The sequence below is a fragment of the Equus caballus genome, chromosome 1 (genome assembly GCF_041296265.1).
Source record: "Equus caballus isolate H_3958 breed thoroughbred chromosome 1, TB-T2T, whole genome shotgun sequence".
Taxonomy (NCBI): domain Eukaryota; kingdom Metazoa; phylum Chordata; class Mammalia; order Perissodactyla; family Equidae; genus Equus; species Equus caballus.
In genome coordinates, this window is record NC_091684.1 from 128,471,411 (window position 1) to 128,489,386 (window position 17,976).

The 17,976-nt window shown below is 52.5% G+C and overlaps 1 protein-coding gene across 5 annotated transcripts in view; it reads left to right on the forward strand.

Annotated features, from left to right (window-relative positions):
- Positions 1-17,976, forward strand: part of RASGRF1 (Ras protein specific guanine nucleotide releasing factor 1) — a 112,031-nt gene that overhangs the window by 70,409 nt on the left and 23,646 nt on the right. For 3 of the 5 annotated variants that reach the window (XR_011424915.1, XR_011424917.1, XM_001488142.7), the window contains exons 14-20: positions 5,276-5,524; positions 8,554-8,927; positions 11,005-11,130; positions 12,778-12,948; positions 13,566-13,672; positions 14,179-14,291; positions 16,385-16,445. Coding sequence is in view for 2 of the 5 variants with exons in the window: in XM_001488142.7 (XP_001488192.3) it covers positions 5,276-5,524; positions 8,554-8,927; positions 11,005-11,130; positions 12,778-12,948; positions 13,566-13,672; positions 14,179-14,291; positions 16,385-16,445 (1,201 nt within the window). In the remaining 3 variants the exon portion in view is untranslated. The remainder of the gene's footprint in view (positions 1-5,275; positions 5,525-8,553; positions 8,928-11,004; positions 11,131-12,777; positions 12,949-13,565; positions 13,673-14,178; positions 14,292-16,384; positions 16,446-17,976) is intronic. The other 2 variants (XR_011424916.1, XM_023652460.2) reach the window with 1 other exon arrangement.

The window sequence follows — 17,976 nt, forward strand, 5'->3', positions numbered from 1 at the left end:
TGGGTGTCGCCAATGGGTGGCTGCCTTAAGACATGAATAGTGAGTATCCCCTCTGCCTCATGAATGTTAAGTGTAGCATGACTACTTGTGCCTCATAAAAATTTAGTGCCCACTTGGTCCTTCCTTCCCTTCCTATGCTCAGCACATGTGCTCTCTACTTAGTTGATATGCGGCTACCAGGTCTCACAAGCTGTATGCTCCTTCGTCTATCCTCCTTGTTCATTTCTCTTATTTTTCATAGCACAATTGGATTTTCTTAAATAATGTAGTGACCCACCCTCCACTGTGAACGATGGGGCTGGAGACGTGGGCAGGAGTCAGATAATGGAAATGTTACAGGCAGGATTGGATTTTCTTCTGTAGGTGTTAGGTTTGCACCCAGGGGAGCAATGGGCTTCCCATGGTGGCCACTCTGACAGGGAGTGAGTAGGGATGGAGAGCCTGGCTGCAAAAAGGCATTGGTGCTGTATAGCTGGAGGGTCAGTGGCCAGGGCACATTCCCTAAATATGTCTCCCACAAGCCTCTGAGCTTCTGGCAAGGTCTCCATGTCAGATATCCTACCCTGTTTGCAGACTGTGAGTCAAGAGCATCCTGGTTTTTGGTTTACAGCACAAAGAGGCATCAAGTCCCATATTTAAATCCCATGCGTCCTGAGTCCTCCTGCTTCTTCCTAACACAGTGCATCGGGGCCCTCTGGTGGGTGGGTGCTGGTGTGCAGCGTCTGAGAGGAGGGACCCAGAGAATGAAGAGTGTTGGACCACCAGCAACCCAAAGAGCTGAGGAGTCTCTTTCCACCTGCCCCAGGCTCCAGGGTGCTGAGGTTCTGCCCCAAAGTGTGACCTCAAGGACAGATAAACCCAAGGCGGGCCCCTCTCCCTGGGGAAGCAGGAAAAGGGAGCCCTTTCCCATCAAGCCCAGGCCTCTCCTCGATGCCTGGGAGGCCGGAACACCACTGGAACTTCCAGCAAGAAGTGTTGGAAGAGCAAAGAGAGAGGCAGCGCTGAATTTACGGTCAGAAAATGCTGACCTTGTAAGGGACTAAAGACCCCTTCTGGCAGGAATGGCAAATATGTGGCACACAAGCCAGCCATCTCCGATCCAGAACCCATGGCAGACCTTACTAATGGGTCACAGGACTCTTAGGCTGAGCCTGGAATTGTGGGCACAGCCCCAGGCAGCTACTGCCAGTCCATCAGAACTGACATCCAGGATGACACCTGTGCCTACCCCCGCCGTAGCGCACCTGCCATCTTACAGAGAGGAAAGTCAAGTCGAGAATAAGTTTACTGGATGTTGGAGTTGCCAGAGGCGCTGTAACCAACAGTGATTACGAGGTTTGGAACAAAGAAGGGGGAAAGGGAGGTTTATAGAAAGGGGACAGCTTTTCTCGCTTTCTCTACCCATTCACATGGCAAAAGGAGCCCAAAGAGAAGGTACCAGAAGCAAACACTTGTCAGAGGGGCCCAATAATCACCATTAGGATGCCAGGCCTGGGCCGGACACTTCAGGATCCATGGTGTGTGAGGAGTTGTACTCTCCTAGAAGGTGCAGCCCCGTGGAGGAGAATTGGCTCCGCTGGGGAGTCCCGTCAGCGCCGGGGCGGGCGCAGCTCCTCTGAGGCGTGCCCAGCTAGTCCTCCCAGTTGTGGGCGCTTTCCCTGCCAGTTCTCTTGCAGCGCTGCTTCTCCACGGCTCCACTTATTCCCTTAGAGACTTGTAGCGAGCTGGCTGGATCCTCTCTCGTCTGTTCCGTGTTGTTTGCATTTTCTCTTACCATTCGAATCTCTTTATCCTTCCCTGAGTTCTAACAGACTTTCTTAAATTTGTTTACTATGTCCCTCAGGTGATTTTCTAAGTGTCCAATCGGCTGTTTCTGGCTTTCCTGTCCTTTGATTGAGCATCCTATCTTTCTTTTTCAGGAAATCTTTCTGAGTTCAGATTATTCCCTCTTCATGGTAGCTTCTCAAGTTTCTGTTGATGGAATGTATATTTCCCTGGACTCGTGGAAACATGAGCCGGAAGTCTTCTAAACTGTCCTGTGTCTTGCAGCAGGCTGCTTTAGAAGGAATCATTCCCTCTGTTTCTTCAGGATGGTCTTTTCAAACTGCAGTGTCTTTGAGGCTCTGTGCTTTTTTCTGTGTTTTTCTCATCCTGAAAAGAAATCCCCCCTGCCTGGCTCATTGGAGACACTCGATGAAGGTTGTTTCTCTAGTCATTAATGTTTCAAATCCCATGGATTTTTCCAAAGAAAGTCCTTTAAGGACAGTGTGAAGGAGTGGATCCATCCAGTCCGCTCCCTTCTTCTGAGCACTGTCTGCATCCTGAGTGGGAGACACCCTCTAAAGAGCCAGTGACTTCAGAGTCCAATTCATTTACCACCCACTGAACGCCAGGCTCTGTTCTAGGTCCCTTAGGTCACTTATTTTATTAAATCCTTGCATAAGTCTTGTGAGGTAGATCTTATTATTTCCTCTTTAACTGAGGTCTAGAGAGTAAGTACTTTGTCTAAGGACACACAGGAAACAAGGGTCACAGGTGTCATTTGAACCTATATATTCCAATTCCAAGCCTTGTATTCTTCCCACTACACCACAGATGCTAAAGCTGTTCTTGCCAGGACAACCTTTATGGGCTGAATTCATGTTTCTTTATTTGTTCCCCTGTAAGCTCATTATGTTAAGATTTCCAGGCTTATCCTTTCAGTAATATCATGTATTTATTTATTTATATTTTCTTCTAATCATATCCCACCAGAACACAAAAGAGATTTAAGGCCACCTCCTAAATGCATATAAAGACAACTAGATAAAATACAATTGTGAGTGTGTAAGGATTAAGGGCAAAAAGAAAATAAGGAAGGAAAAATAAAATAAGGCCCAGAGGAGGTTAACTGCGCTTGCTAGAAGTGAGCACTTAGACGTGATTCCAAGCTTCTTGGCAGTCAAAACAAAAAGGAAAACGTGATTACAAGGATTCACAATGTCCAGAACACAAAAAACCACAGTTGCTCGAGTCATGATAGCATCCATTTCCATGGTTTCAGCACAAGAGGGTGCTGTGTGGAGCTACCACCATGCCCAGGAGAGATGACTGATCTCAAACTCACACAGGGCTGAGAGAAAGACTTGTGGAAGTCTTGGTTTTTTTTATTGCAGTAAAATTGGTTTATAACATTATATAAATTTCAGGTGTACATCATTATATTTTGATGCCTGTGTAGATCACATCATGTTCACCTGTGGAAGTTTAGACCCAGCTCAGCCCTCAGGTCCTCAGCACGCTATGGTCTGGTTGACTGCATTACCTGTCCTCACATCTTGGCAGCCTGAGAGGAATGGGGCTTGCTGCTACCAGATCTGATTCAGAAGGTCCCACTAAAGGACATACGTTGCTCTAACTTGGCTCAGATTCTCAGCACCCGCAGAAATCACTTTGGCCACGGATGAAGGATTCTGATAGATCCAGTCCAGGACACCCGCCCACCCCTGAGGGTTTCTCTTTTAGTCAAATACTCGAGTCTAGCTGATCTACTGCTGGCTAAAGACTGACCCTAATACTTTAATAGGCAGCCAAGGTGAGGTCAAGGAGGGGATGATCTCCCCTTCCAAAGGCTAAAAATGTTTGAGAGACATAAACTGCTAAGAAATCCACCCCACCCTGGCACAGGGGCTGGAGGTTCATGACACATGCCCATCGCAGAACCAGCTTCATCCTTAGTAGCTCTTTGCAGCTAAGGGGGGAGAGGTGGCAGCAGGTTGCTGGTGGGAAAGACAACTAGTAACAAAAATTAGTAGGATATTCAGACTTAAAAAAAAAATATTAGACTCTTGGGGATCTAACTCGGCTATTTGTTGTATCTGCTGACTCTTGCTCATGGTGGCTTGATTTCTCGTGTGGTTCTTAATTTTGGATTGTGTGCTCATTTTCAGGAGGGATTTATCTGTGAATGTCTTGTAGAGCCTGGGTGAGTGGTACCCTTCCAGAACAGTTTTGCGTTTGTTTCCACCCAGTGCCCCAGAGGCAGTACAGCCTATGACCACTTTTTTATACTCTTTGTTTGAGGTTCCCAGGCCACAGAGGTAGTACATATTTGTATTCCAAAACCACTGGGAGGGCAAATACTACATTCTCGAAGGAGCTTTGTGCTGCTTCCTCCCCCCAGAGCCTGGGCTAAAACAGAAAACTTGCCATCTCACTTTCCTGATGGGTAGATTTTCTCTAGGCCACTTTTCACTGAGTGTGTAGTCCTTCAAGAGTCTCGGCTTTACACAGCTCCCTCCTCTGGCGGGCCAGGCCTCATCTGCTTCCCTGCTGACACCCAAGACATTTGGTACCCAAGAGCAGTAGAGGCCCTAAAGGCAGCTAAAGCATTGCTGGTTTCCAAATTTCTCTTCATTTTTGGCCCCTGGGAATTTCCCTTATATCTGTTTTGCCCCTGCTTATATTTTTATTGAGATATAATTCATATAACATAAAACTCACCATTTTAAAGTGTACAATGCAGTGAGTTTTAGCGTATTCACTATGTTGTGCAACCATCACCACTATCTAATTCTAGAATATTTCCATCACCCCAAACAGAAACTCCATACATCTCAGCAGTCAGTTCCGATTCCCCCCTCCCCCCATCCTCTAGCAGCCACCAATCTACTTTCTTCATCTGTAGATTTGTCTGTTATGGACATTTCATATAAATGAAATCATACAATATGTGGACTTTTATGACTCCTTTCACTTAGCATGTTTTCAGGATTCATCCATCTTGTGACATATACAGCACTTCATTCCTTTTTATAGCTGAATAATGTTCCATTGTGTGGCTGTACCACATTTTGTTTATCCGTTCATCAGTTGATGGACATTTGAGTTGTTTCCACTTTTTGGCAATTATGAATAATGCTGCTATGAACATTCGTGTCCACGTTTTTGTGTGAACAGATTTCCCTTATATCTTGTGGATCCAGCAGCACATTATTTTTGTTTGTTATATTTTATTCAATATTTCTAGGAGTTTTATAATATCAGATTTTTAGGATTTTGTTGGGAAAAGAAGTTGCAGCCCATTCTTCCTCAATGTCATCCTTACAAAGCTTTTCCTGTTCCATAATAAGCCAACCAGTCCTTCAGCAGTCCATCCATCCTTGGCTGTTGGTGTGCCGGGGAGACAGTGATGGGTTGGCCATGGCCTAGCTCTCAGGGAGTTCGCTGCTGGTGGGGGAGACAGCTCAGACATCTTCAAACCCAAGTCACCCCTTGGTCCTTTCTCCCTCCCCAGGTCTGATGCCTCCTTATATTGTGATGACGTGGACATTCGCTTCAGCAAAACCATGAACTCCTGCAAAGTGCTTCAGATCCGGTATGCCAGTGTGGAGCGGCTGCTGGAGCGGCTGACGGACCTGCGCTTCCTGAGCATCGACTTCCTCAACACCTTCCTGCACTCCTACCGTGTCTTCACCACTGCCGTCGTGGTCCTGGACAAGCTCATCACCATCTACAGGAAGCCCATCAGCGCAATCCCCGCCAGGTGGGCAGGCCCACGGGCTAAGGCTGACTTCTCCTCCCAGACAGATCCACAGATCTTCCAGGCCTAGAAGAGAAACTGAGCTTGGCATCAGAGTGGTCGGGGAGAGGCTGTAACCTGAGCTGAGGGGATGTAGGGCACCCCCAGGAACCAAGCCAGCCCTCTGCAAAGAGGAGGGGAGGGTTGGCCTGCCTCATGCCACCGCTCAGTCCCAGCCTTCTCCACCTCCTCCTGCAGGCTCCTGGGGTGGGGTAGAGTTTGAGGGGTACCTGTTGCCCTCTCCTCCCTGCTCTCACCTCTTAGGACCCTCCTTGAAGCATAGGGCCCACCCCTCTCCAAAGGACAGGGCTTTCCCACCTTCCCCATTGAAGAAAGAAAGAAAAACAAGAAGTGGGGAATAAAGAGAACGAGGGAGGAGCAAAGAAAGAGACAGAGAGAGAGAGAATCTTCACCCTTCTCTGCTCAGACCACGTCCTGCTCTGAGAGAAGAGGGAGCTCCTTTGGCACGCTTGGAGTGATACCACATATGGAGGCAGGCTGTCACAGCCTTGGTTTCAAGTTCTTCTTTTCCAGCTACATCATCACAGCTCAGCCCTGTGCTGGGCCATCTGGGACTCAGAAAGGCCAAGAGACTTTCTCAAAGTCCCTAGCAGTCTGTGGCTGAGTGGGGACTTGAACGCAGAGCCTTGGGCTTGTTGAGCCCCTTGCAGGTACCCCTGTCTGAGTCTGAGTAACAGGCAGGGTGGAAGTGGCCCATATTTCCCTTTCCCTCCTGTGCCCCTCACTTCCCTGCTCCCACCAGTGTTCAGCTGTACACCCCAAGCCCAGCCAAGCCTTGAGGGGCCTGGTCGGGTCGCTGTGAGCCCTGTGAATGCCCTGTGAACCCTGCCAGGCGAGACTTCCAAGGACAGGCACAGCCCACGTCACAGGGTCAATGCTCGACTGGCTGAGGCCTAAGGCCAACCCAAAGAGCCAGCCTCAGAACTTCAAAGTTTGTAGGACTGTATGGATGGGGAAATCGCCAGTCCAGCTGCTGGGCACCCAGACTCTTAGTCAAACAAAAATGTTTACCCCCATCTCACCAAATGATCACCTAGCCAAGGGTAGTGCCAATGACGAACTGGGGAAGTGGTGTCAAATCCAGTGAGGCCGTGCCTGCAGCCCAGTTTGAGATATGTAAGGGAGGTATTTTCCCTGCCATTTAGCAGAGAGAATACGTGGAGCACTGAGTGATGAGGGAGTTGCCTCAGGCTACCCAGCAGCAGGTCAGGTCCAGGGACGGGATCTAGGCCCCTGATGGACCTCACTGCTCCAAGAGGGACCTGTCAGGAATGGGAGGGGCCAGCAGGTACTTTCCTTTGCTACCCAGACCTCGGTTGTACACGGCCAAGCTTCAGAATCCCCAGTGAGTGCTCACCCCCCGACACCAGGCAAGACATGGGGCCAGAGCCTCAGCTCGAGGGCTGTCTGGAGCAGAGCTCCTGAATCACACCAACTCTCCAGGGCTACTCAGAGGCCACACTGGTCCCAAATGCCAGCCCAGGACATAAAGAGGCACCAGAGGCCTGGAAGCTCTAACCATCTCTCCTCCCACCCCACACCTCTGCTGCCAGAGCAGCCCGTCTGCCCAGAGTACACCTCCGTACCCTCCCCAGGTCCTTCCCTCTGCACCGCCCCCCCCCACCCAGTGCTCACCATCCACCTGCTCAGGCCTCATCAGGGTACAGTGGGTCCTGCCTCTCTGCTCTGAACTTCTGGAGCCTCCGCAGTCAGTTTCCCAGGCCCCTGAGAAAGCAGGAGAAACCACCCCATCCAGGGTGGATCCATGCCTGAAAACTCATCAAGACCATTCCCCGGACCCAGAAGGCTGCTCCGATGAACCCCTGCAAGTTTCCTTCCCAGCAGGAAGAGCCATCAGTGGAAAGAGGCAGGGTCAGATCCCAGCTCTCAGCCCTGTCGCCTTGGTGGAGGCCCTTAACCTCTCTGAGCCTCAGTTTCCTATCTGTGAAATGGGAATAAGAATACCTACCTCCTAGGGGCTGGCCCCGTGGCCGAGTGGTTAAGTTCGCGCGCTCCGCTGCAGGCAGCCCAGTGTTTCGTTAGTTCGAATCCTGGGCGCGGACATGGCACTGCTCATCAGACCACGCTGAGGCAGCGTCCCACATGCCACAACTAGAAGAACCCACAACGAAGAATACACAACTATGTACCGGGGGGCTTTGGGGAGAAAAAGGAAAAAATAAGAATTTAAAAAAAAAAAAAAAAAAGAATACCTACCTCCTAGGCAACAGTGAGGATTAAGAGAGAAGGTCTGTCCCACGCATAACACAGAGCAGACACGTTCCATGCAAGTAAGCTACTGTTTGCGTTCTTATGTATCTTTCACCTGTTTCCACCCCAGCCCTGAGATGTGGGCCCTGTCTGAGGATGGTAGTGGCATGGCCAGGGTTCCTGGGAGATCCCACTTTCAGCTTCCGGCCCCCCCCAGGTTTACACCTGAGGCCAGTCAAGCACCCTGGTGGGGTAGAAAGGACTCGAGGCTTAGAGTCGGGAGGCATCAGATGAGTCATTTCTCGTCTCTGAGCCTCAGCTTCCTCATCCATAAAGATCCCTCAGGACCTGTGTGATGATGAGGTCAGAGCGTGTAGGTGACACCAGGCCTGTGTGTGGGATGGAGAGAGGTTCCACAGAAGCCTGCAGGTCAGGAGGACCCTTAGCTACCCAGAAGGAGGCAGAGGGGGAGCATTAGATGGACTCAGTGTGCCACCAAATCCCATGTCCCTTGCCCAACCCAGCGAGAGCAAGACACTCGTGTTTATAGACACCTGGCCGCAGGCCATTTAACCACATAGTCCCTTTGGCCTGGCTCCTCTCAGACCCGCCTGCTCAAAGGATCAGCCCAGGTGTCAGAGATCATGAGAATGAGGGAGCCATTGCTGTTCCCCTAAGCCCAGAACAGGGGGACCCCCAGGCTTGGGCAGGCAGGCCGGCCTATGCTGACCACTTGTTGTCATCCCCTGCCCTCCATGCAGGTCGTTGGAGCTCTTGTTTGCCAGCGGCCAGAACAACAAGCTTCTGTACGGTGACCCCCCCAAGTCCCCACGTGCCACCCGCAAGTTCTCCTCGCCACCACCCCTGTCCATCACCAAGACATCATCGCCTAGCCGCCGGCGGAAGCTCTCCCTGAATATCCCCATCATCACAGGCGGCAAGGCCCTGGACCTGGCTGCCCTCAGCTGCAATTCCAATGGCTATACCAGCATGTACTCAGCCATGTCGCCCTTCAGCAAGGCCACGCTGGACACCAGCAAGCTCTATGTGTCCAGCAGCTTCTCCAACAAGATTCCAGATGAGAGTGATATGACTACAGAGAAGCCCGAAGACCCCTCGGCTCTCAGCAAGCAGAGTGAGTGGATGTTTGGGCTAAGCTGCCCCTTTGGCTCATGGGCCCACTGAGGCCAGCCCAGCCTAGCCAAGCTCCTGCAGGGCAGGAGGGGAAGGCTTGGGCATCCTGGCCAGATCTTGGTGGCAGTGCAGAGTCTGGACAGTGTGGAGAGGCAGCCATAAGCAGGAGCTCAGGCTGCAGAGTGAGACAGACAGAGGTTCCCAGGTCATTGGATTACTATGACTCCTATCATCAGGCTTCCTGCTGCCCTGATGACAGCTTCATCCTGCATCCCTGTGTTTGTCCGTCTCTGCAGAGGACGTCTCCTAGGCCAGGCCCCAGTCAGGGCCCAGGAGAGAAGAGATCATCAGACCTAGCTCCTACCCCCCAGGATTCACAGTGAGGCTGAGGAGCAGGACCAGACACAGAAACATGGACGCCTGATACCTGTTGTGCTAGAGGGACACTCAAGGGGCACAGAGGATGGGGTGGGGACACCACTGAAAGAGTCAGAGAAGGCTTCCTGGAAGACTCGTTACATCTAGGTCTTCACCAGGAGGAAGTGAGAGCATTTCGATAAAGGGAAGAGAATGGGCAAGAATGAGGAGCAAGGAAAAGCATTGTGTGTTCAGGGAACAGCTTAAGCTCAGCATACCTGGAATATTGGTGTGTGGGCAGTGGCTAGAGACGACATCAGGGCAGACTGGGACCTCCCTACTCTCAGAGCCCTCCTGACTGTTCTAGAAGGGCATTTGTTTGAATGATTGGTCTGGTTCTGTTTTAGATCCGGTCACCCCATATCGTGGGTGCCGCCAACATTGTCTTGGTTAGCATGCATGTGCTTGTGTGCACGCACGCGTATGTGGACACACACAAACACAACCCTGGGCTGGTCAGAAGCCCCAGGCTTTGAAGAAGAAGGCCTTTGAAAAGATTTTGAAGATGGTCAGGATTTCTCTCCTCTGAGATGAGAAGAGGGAAGTCAGGGAGCACCCCCCAACAGAGGGCATAGCCGAGCAGAGGTAAAGCCCCCAGGAGCCTCCATCACCAAGTGCCATTTACTGTGGCATGTACAGTAATTGTGTAGCGTGTGCAGCTGAAAGTCAGTAACCAAGGTAACAGCTTACCAGAGAGCCCTAATGCCATCCTGCAGGAACAGAGGATAGGACCCTCGAGGGGCAGTGTCAGGGCGCAGAATTCCATCTGACAGAAACCTGCAGTGAATCCAGGCCTGTCACACCATAAAATGCAATGCAAGACAGTCCTAAGAAGTCATCACATGCCAGGGTTCTTGACCAGTGATCCAGGGGCCCCTGAGCCTGTCTAATTGTGTACCACATTGTGTGTGTGTGTGTGTGTGTGTGTGTGGACATTCTTTTCTAAAGAGAAGACCTAGAGCTTTCCTTAAGTTTTCAGAAAGGTCAAGTGTAACTCCACTCCCTTTCTAGTTGGGGAAACTGAGGACCAAAGAGGTCGCATCTTTTACCAAGATTTTAGCCAGAGCTGAAGTTTTAATATAATTCATCAGGTTTCCCCAAAGTGTGTAAACCATGAATCTCTCAAGATTGGGGAGACTCTGTGATATATTGCCCAAACCTGGACACTTTGGGCAGTGACCAGGCGCAGGGGACAACAGGTATGAAGCAGGACTTTCCTAGGTAGCCATGGCAGATAGTTACCCTCACTAAGCTGCTTCACACACACACACACACACACAAAAGCAAGGGGTGTGGTAGTATCCTGCTACTCACAGTGTGGTCCATGGACCAGCCACATGGGCATCACCTGAGAGCATGTTAGAAATGCAGCATCTCAGGCCCCACCCTAAACCTCTGAATCAGAACCTGCACTCTAACCGGATCCTCAGGTGTGTCAGGTAAGGTCTGAGAAGCCTGGTGGAGCAGAAGCCATCTTGGAGATTTCCAGTGCCCATTAGCACATGAACCATCCCATAGAGCCCGTGCAAATAAAGCTGTTCACTTTTCTTCAACAGCTATATCCCACAGTTACGCTGTTTTGCTTCAGTAAATTATAAACCTGAATTTAAAAATCAATGACTATTTGAGAAATGTAAAATTATATCCTTCTTTTCTCTCAGGCTCAGAAGTCTCCGTGAGGGAAGAGTCAGATAATGATCAAACCCAGAGTGATGACGGTGATACTGAGACATCACCAACAAAATCTCCAACAACGCCAAAATCTGTCAAAAGCAAAAGTTCCTCAGGTACAATTCACCAATCCGAAACTACAGCTAGATTCCCGGAGGCTGTGTGAGACCCAGGCTGAGAGAGGCAGCAGGCCAAGCTGAGTGAAGGGGAGTGGGTGTCACTCCTCTGTTTTATGAGGGACTCGTAAGTGCAGGAAGCATTCTGATGCTTCATAACCCCGAGGGGAACTGTGGGTGCTGAGACAACTGCCTGGGCCACTCCTGCTCTTCAACTCAGCGGAGTCGCTCCCCTGACTCCAGACAAGACTGCATAACCCACCCAGCAGAGGCAGGCAGGAAGGCCCAGAATTAGGGTTCATTCATGGCAGATCCAGAAGGTGTTTCCTGAGTTCCTGCTACATGGCAGGCTCTGTCCTGATGCCTTGTATAGTGGCCAGGGTATTCCCATTTTTCAAATAAGGGAAAAAGCTCCGAGAGGTTGTGACAAGCCCACCCGAGTCTCAGACTCATGATCCTGAAGGATTTTCGAAGAGCCATCTAGGTCTCTGGTTCCCATAAAGTATCTCCCCACACACAAGAGACACACTTTGAGACACTCAAAGGTGAGGCAAGAGCTCAGGGGGGCCCTGCCTCCCAGGGCGGCTCTCCCGCGCCTCGCACTGCCTTCTCGAGCCCCTGCACCCACATGCAAGGCGTGGCCTGAATCCTGAGCCCGCCAACTCTCCAGGCCTTCTGGAGAGACCCAGTCAGTGACAGGGTCCTCTCTCTGTAGAGAGAAAGCACCTGACGCACCGCAGGCGTGCCACCGCTTCTCAGTCACGGAAGCCACACTTCGGAAATAAGCTTTGAGATTTGAAAATAAGGCATTTGTTCTTCACAGCATAAGTACTATTACTTTGAGTATTAGCATGGATTACTGTCCAGAGACTTATAAGATGAAGCTAAAGGTTTCCAGAGTCAGATTCTACTACTTCTAAAAAGTTGTTATTTTTAATAGCATTGCTATCCATGGCATACACATAGCTTTTCACATAGTACTAAGTACTTTCATCCATGTTATCTCCTTTAATCTTTACATCCGTCTTTTGAAGTAGGTATCAATATCCTTATTACCCAGAGATTACTGACCCTCAGAGAAGTGAAATAACTTATCCAAAGCTACCCAGCCAGTAAGTGGCGGGAGCGGGGGGCACTCGAGTGCGGTGCTCTCTCAGCCCCACCATGCCAGTGAGCCCGTCATATGAATTATCGATGCCAGACATCGGACAGATTGCGTGTTGGTTCCAAATAGACAAAAGGGTAAGAAAAGTCATGGTGCTGTCCTCAAGCGGGCCGCGCCCAGCTGGGCCTACGAGGAAAAGGGGCTGGGAACAGCAGAGAGGTGGCAGGGGTGGCTGGAGACTTTCTTCAGAAGCAGGAGGATAGTGGGACCTTCTGCCTCTCGACGGAGGAAGGCAGAGGGAGGCAGAGTTTTCCCTCCCCCTGAGACAGCCTGGAGGTGGCATGGCATGGGCTTGCCCCTTCCTGGGGACTTTACAGGGGGACAGACCCCACTCCCTACCCCACCCCACCCCCGGACAAGCCCTGGGGGCAGTGAAGACAGCCTGCCCATCTGGAGGCTGTTGTAGCCTCAGGACCCCCGGTTTTCTAACAGCCTTGGGCTGGAATGGGAAAGGCTGAGGGTTGGTTCCGTCCTCTCCACAGAGTTCCCGCTCTTTTCCTACAATAATGGAGTCGTCATGACCTCCTGTCGCGAGCTAGACAATAACCGCAGCGCCCTGTCAGCAGCCTCTGCCTTTGCCATAGCAACCGCGGGTGCCAATGAGGGCACCCCACACAAGGAGAAGTACCGGAGGATGTCCTTAGCCAGCGCAGGTGCGTGGGGGTCTGCGCTCACGGCCCTCCCGGAGGTCAGCCCAGCTGTGAGGCCGGCAACAACAGCCCTGATCCCAGGACCCTGTCCACCTCACGGTGGTTGGCGCTTGCTGCTCCAGGCCTTGGCCAAAGCTGGCCCTCCTGCCCGGAGGCTCTTCCTCCCACCCCTCCCCCTCTGCTACTGGGAAAACTACTCCTAGTAGAGCCCACTGCCTGTGGAAGCCTTGGGCACCAGCCTTCCCTCCCACCTCCACGGCATTGGTCCTGCCGCAGAGGCTGGAGTAGGGGCCACAGGGAGTTCTCACCTGTGCGGAGGGCCAGTGTGGCCCTATCTGGAGAGACTGCCAGAATCTTCCAGCAACCCCTGAAGATGCAGAGGTCCCGTAGAGATGGATGTGTGTGGACTGTGTGCACTGAGAAGTCGTGGCATCCAGTCTTACTGGTCAGAACCTGGCTGGCTATCACATATTTTATTGTCCCCTGCCCATAGCCCTCCCGCTCCGCAGCCATGAGAGCAGCCCCAGCTCACCCAGATCTGGGTTTGAATCCAGACCAGAGCCAAGCTCTGCTTCTTGTCCTCATATACCGTGTCTCCCCTCTGCCACGTGTGCCACCAGGGTTTCCCCCCGACCAGAGGAACGGAGACAAGGAATTTGTGATCCGCAGAGCGGCCACCAATCGCGTCCTGAACGTGCTCCGCCACTGGGTCTCCAAGCACTCTCAGGTGGGTTCGAGCCCCCAGGCGGGCTGCTGGGGACCTGCAGGCCTGACTCCAGGAACCACCTGCCCTGGAGAGCAGCTGCTGGCAGAATGAGGGGGAGGGGTGTCAGAGAAGCAAAGAGAGGGAGGGAACCCAGGCGTGTCAGGCCACTTTCTCAGAAGGGTCTGCTCAGATCCTCTAGGAGGAATCAAGGACATTCAGGGGACACGGGGTCTCTGTCTCCCCTCTCTGTCCGCAGCAGCGGTACGGGGTAGGTCTGTACCTCCCAGGGTCCTGGCCTAGAGGTGCAGTCAGCCAAGGGGTGGTCCTTGCTCTTGCCCAGTGCCTTCTACCTAAGGGTCTCTAGGCTCCACTGGTGCCTGCCACACCACCAGTGACAAGGAGAGTTAGGCAGGGCAGCCTGCCATGGGCCGAATGGAAACTGCGGCCTCCTCCTCTGACCTGGGCCGAGATCACTGCAGGGCAGCTTGAACACAGTCCCCAGAGCCACCGTCACATCTTCCCTGCAGGACTTCGAGACCAACGATGAGCTCAAATGCAAGGTCATCAGCTTCCTGGAGGAGGTCATGCATGACCCGGAGCTCCTGACCCAGGAGCGGAAGGCTGCAGCCAACATCATCAGGTACAGGCAGCCCCGCCCCCTGGCCTGAGGACTCGCATATAGGGCTGGCCAGAGGCAGGGAGGTAGTGAGGACCCTTCCCAGACAGAAGGACAGCCTCAGGCAGCTGTGCTTGAGAGGAGCCCAGAGCCCTGAGCTGTCTGGGGCTGCGTACCCCGCTTCTGTAGCCAGGCTCTGGAGCTGGTAGTCCATTTGTCCTTCCTCCCCTCTCCCTGCCCCTCATCAGAGGTTGATCTCCATTAGGTAAGAGCTGTGCATGTGTGCCTGCTTCTCCAGCCACGTCCACAGCTGCTGGCACCTATCTAGTCCATGCTGTTCTATGTGGGAGCCACTAGTGACATATGGCAGTTAAATCTTAATTAATTAAAGTTAAATAAAATTTAAACTTCAGTTCCTCAGTCATGCTAGCCACGTATCGCTTGTGGCCGTGCCTTGGGTAGCATGGATGAGGAGCATCCCCATCAGCATAGAGAGTTCTGTTGGGCAGCGCTGGCTAGCCCCTGCTTACAGGTGCCCAGGGAATATCTGTTTAATTGAACTAAGTTAAATTGTCTGTCCCCAAACCTGTACTTTTTCCTCCTGCCCAGGATGCCTCTCCTGGTGGAGGTCAGGAGTCAGGAAGTTGCACGTCTGAGCTGGCTCAGCCAGTGACTTGCTGTGAGACATTGAGCAAGTCCCTTCTCTCAGCCTCATTTTTCTCCTCTGTAAAATGGGTGAACAATACCCACTGCAAGGGCTGCAGTGAGGCTGGTTGAGATCATACTGCTGCTTCTGCAGGTTGCTCACTGGGTGTCGAGCACAGGACCACTGTCCGCCCACTGCTCTCATCCGGCTGATTCAATTGGCCCCTCACAGCCCTGCCCAGGTGCGAGGGCTCAGGGTCAGGCCTCACCTCCTTCCTTCTTCCCTGGCTCCAGCTGCCCTCTCCACTCCACAGTCATTGTCTCTGATCCAGACTTTCAGCCACTTCCTGCCTAGGACTGAAGTCTCCAGCCTTGCTCCTACCAGACCATCCACTTTGCATTCCCGAGGCCTCATCATTGCCCCAGGCTCAAAGCCATAAAATCTGTTCCAGGACTCCCTCATTTTCAGTACCCACACCCACCCACACACACACACACACACACACACACACGCACACACACACACACGCACACACACACACAGTCAGCCCCCAGGTCCTCGAGTCTCCCTCATCATCCTCCCTGGGAGGCCCCTCAGAGTGTGCTGAGCCCCTGAGCCTCTTGGTCGAAGCCCCCCTCAGTTAGGGAGCTTGTTCTGGATGCTCCCTTGGGTGCGGGGGGAAGAGTAGGCCGTGGAGTTGGGCCGCCCTGGGTTGAATGGTAGACCCACCGTGCTCTGGCTGCAGGCCCTCAGGTGAGACATTCTCTGAGCAACTGTTTCCTTGGCTGTAAATACACTCAAAGCACTTTGGCCTGACTCTGAGGTCCACCATCATTCCCTACCACTGCCCAGGGCCCACTCCACTCCACTGCCTCCTTCCTTACTTTCTCTCAATACAGTCCCACATCCGGGCCTTTGGCCACCATGCTGCTGCCTCCCCCTCCCCTCTGTCCCTTGAATCTGGAAGGCTTCTCAGCACCTCCTACCTGCTCTAGTGCGCCCCTCTTCCCCTCATTCGTCCTATCATTCTACATGAACATAGCACCAGCCTCCTGCCCAGCCCTGTGCTGGGTGCCAGAGCTATGGGGACAAATCAGACCTCACTCTGCCCTCAAGGGTTTCCAGCCTGGGTCTAGCAGGGGCAGGTGCATACACAACTGTTCCAACATGGAGGAACTTGGGCTGAGACCACAGGAGGCTTAGGAGGTGAGGGAGCCCCAAGTGGGCCACTCACCCAGCAAGAGGGTCAGGGAGCTGAATCCTGAGAACGGACCATCAGGAAGAAGTCACTGAGAAAGAAAGGGGGACGAGGGCTCCTGACAAAGGGAATGCAGAGCAGAGACAGGGGTCAGGAGCCTGCCGAGAGCGGGGGGCTTGCAGAGTGTTCAGGCCAGTAGGGTTCGGGGTGCTGCCCTAGAGGTGAGGTTGGATACAGACTGCATGGGGCTCCTCATGCTTTCTTGTCCCCTAGGACTCTGACCCAGGAGGACCCAGGTGACAACCAGATCACGCTGGAGGAGATCACGCAGATGGTGAGCTGGGCCTGCCTTTTGCTTGCCTGCCAAGCCTGCCTTTGCTGGCCTTTCGCCAGCCTCTGGGGACCCTGCTTTTGTGACCCCCTAACAAAGCACGGTCACCCCCTAGAGTTGCCGTAACAAAGTCCCACAGATTGGGTAACTTAAAACGACAGACGTTTATACTCTCACAGCTCTGGAGGCCAGCAGTCTGAAATGGAGGTGTTGGTGGGGCCCGCTCCTCTGAAGTCTCTGGGGGAGGAGCTTTCTGGGTCTCTTCCAGCTTCCTGGCATAGCCCCTCGCATTCCATGGCTTGTGGGAGCCAATCTCCAATCTCTGCCTCCATTGTCACATGGCCATCTTCTCCCTGTGTGTCTCTGCGTCATGTTCCCTCTGTCCCTGTGTCCAAACGGCTCCTTATCAGGACAGCAGCCATGCTGGATTAGGGCCCACACTAATGACCTCATCTTATTCTGAGTACATCTACAAAGACCGTATTTCCAAATAAGGTTGGGGCTGGGCCGGTGGCACAGTGGTTAAGTTTGCACGTTCCACTTCAGCGGCCCGGCGTTCGCCGGTTCAGATCCTGGGTGCAGACATGGCACCACTTGTCAAGCCACACTGAGGTAGGTATCCCACATATAAAGCAGAGGAAGATGGGCAGAGATGTTAGCTCAGGGCCAGTCTTCCTCAGCAAAAAGAGGAGGATTGGCAACAGAAGTTAGCTCAGGGCTAATCTTCCTCAAAAATAATAATAATAAGGTCACATTCATAGGTACCAGGGTTTAGGACTTCAACCTACCTTTCTCTGAGGGCTGGGGAGAAGTCAACCCATAACACCACCACCTCCCTTTCATCATCCTCTGCCTCACATCACCCCCTAAGCCCTCTGTTCCTTCTCTGCTCACACTGTCTCTGGAAGGAGGAGGGTAAGAAGTCAGGACTGTGGTTGGTGGGTGCCCCTGTGTGCTGGCACTGTGCTAGAACATTAAAGACTCAAGGCACTCTTATCAACATTGCTGCAAGTTTATATCCTTATCCCCATCTTCCAGATGAGGCAACTGAGGCAGGGGGAGGTGAAGCAACCCACCCAAGGTCATGGTAGGTGGCAAAGCTGGTGCTCATGCTCAGAACTCATCTTGCACGTGACACTGCCTCATCCTGAGGAGTCAGAATGCAGCTTGCCACCTGCCTATAAATGCGGGATCCCAGGGGAGAGTTGTGCTTGCCACAAAGGAAGATGAGCTAATCGTGGCGCTCCACATGGTGGAAGGGAATGACGGTCTCATGTGCTTCCAGGGCTTGGGCCCACTTTGTTTTCCAGGTCAGCAATATGCACCCCATAGCTCTGGGCCCCTGCTATCATGGTGGCCAAGGGAGTTTAAGGCAGACTGACTTTGACCTCCCTGTAGGTGGAGATTGCACAGCCCCAAGCTGGCTCACTCCCCAAACTGGCTGAGTGACCTCCAGTCTGTTCAAAGTAACCAGTATGAGACCTGGGTTCTGGGCCCGTTGCTCCCCTCCATCAGCCCCCGTGACTTCCGCAGC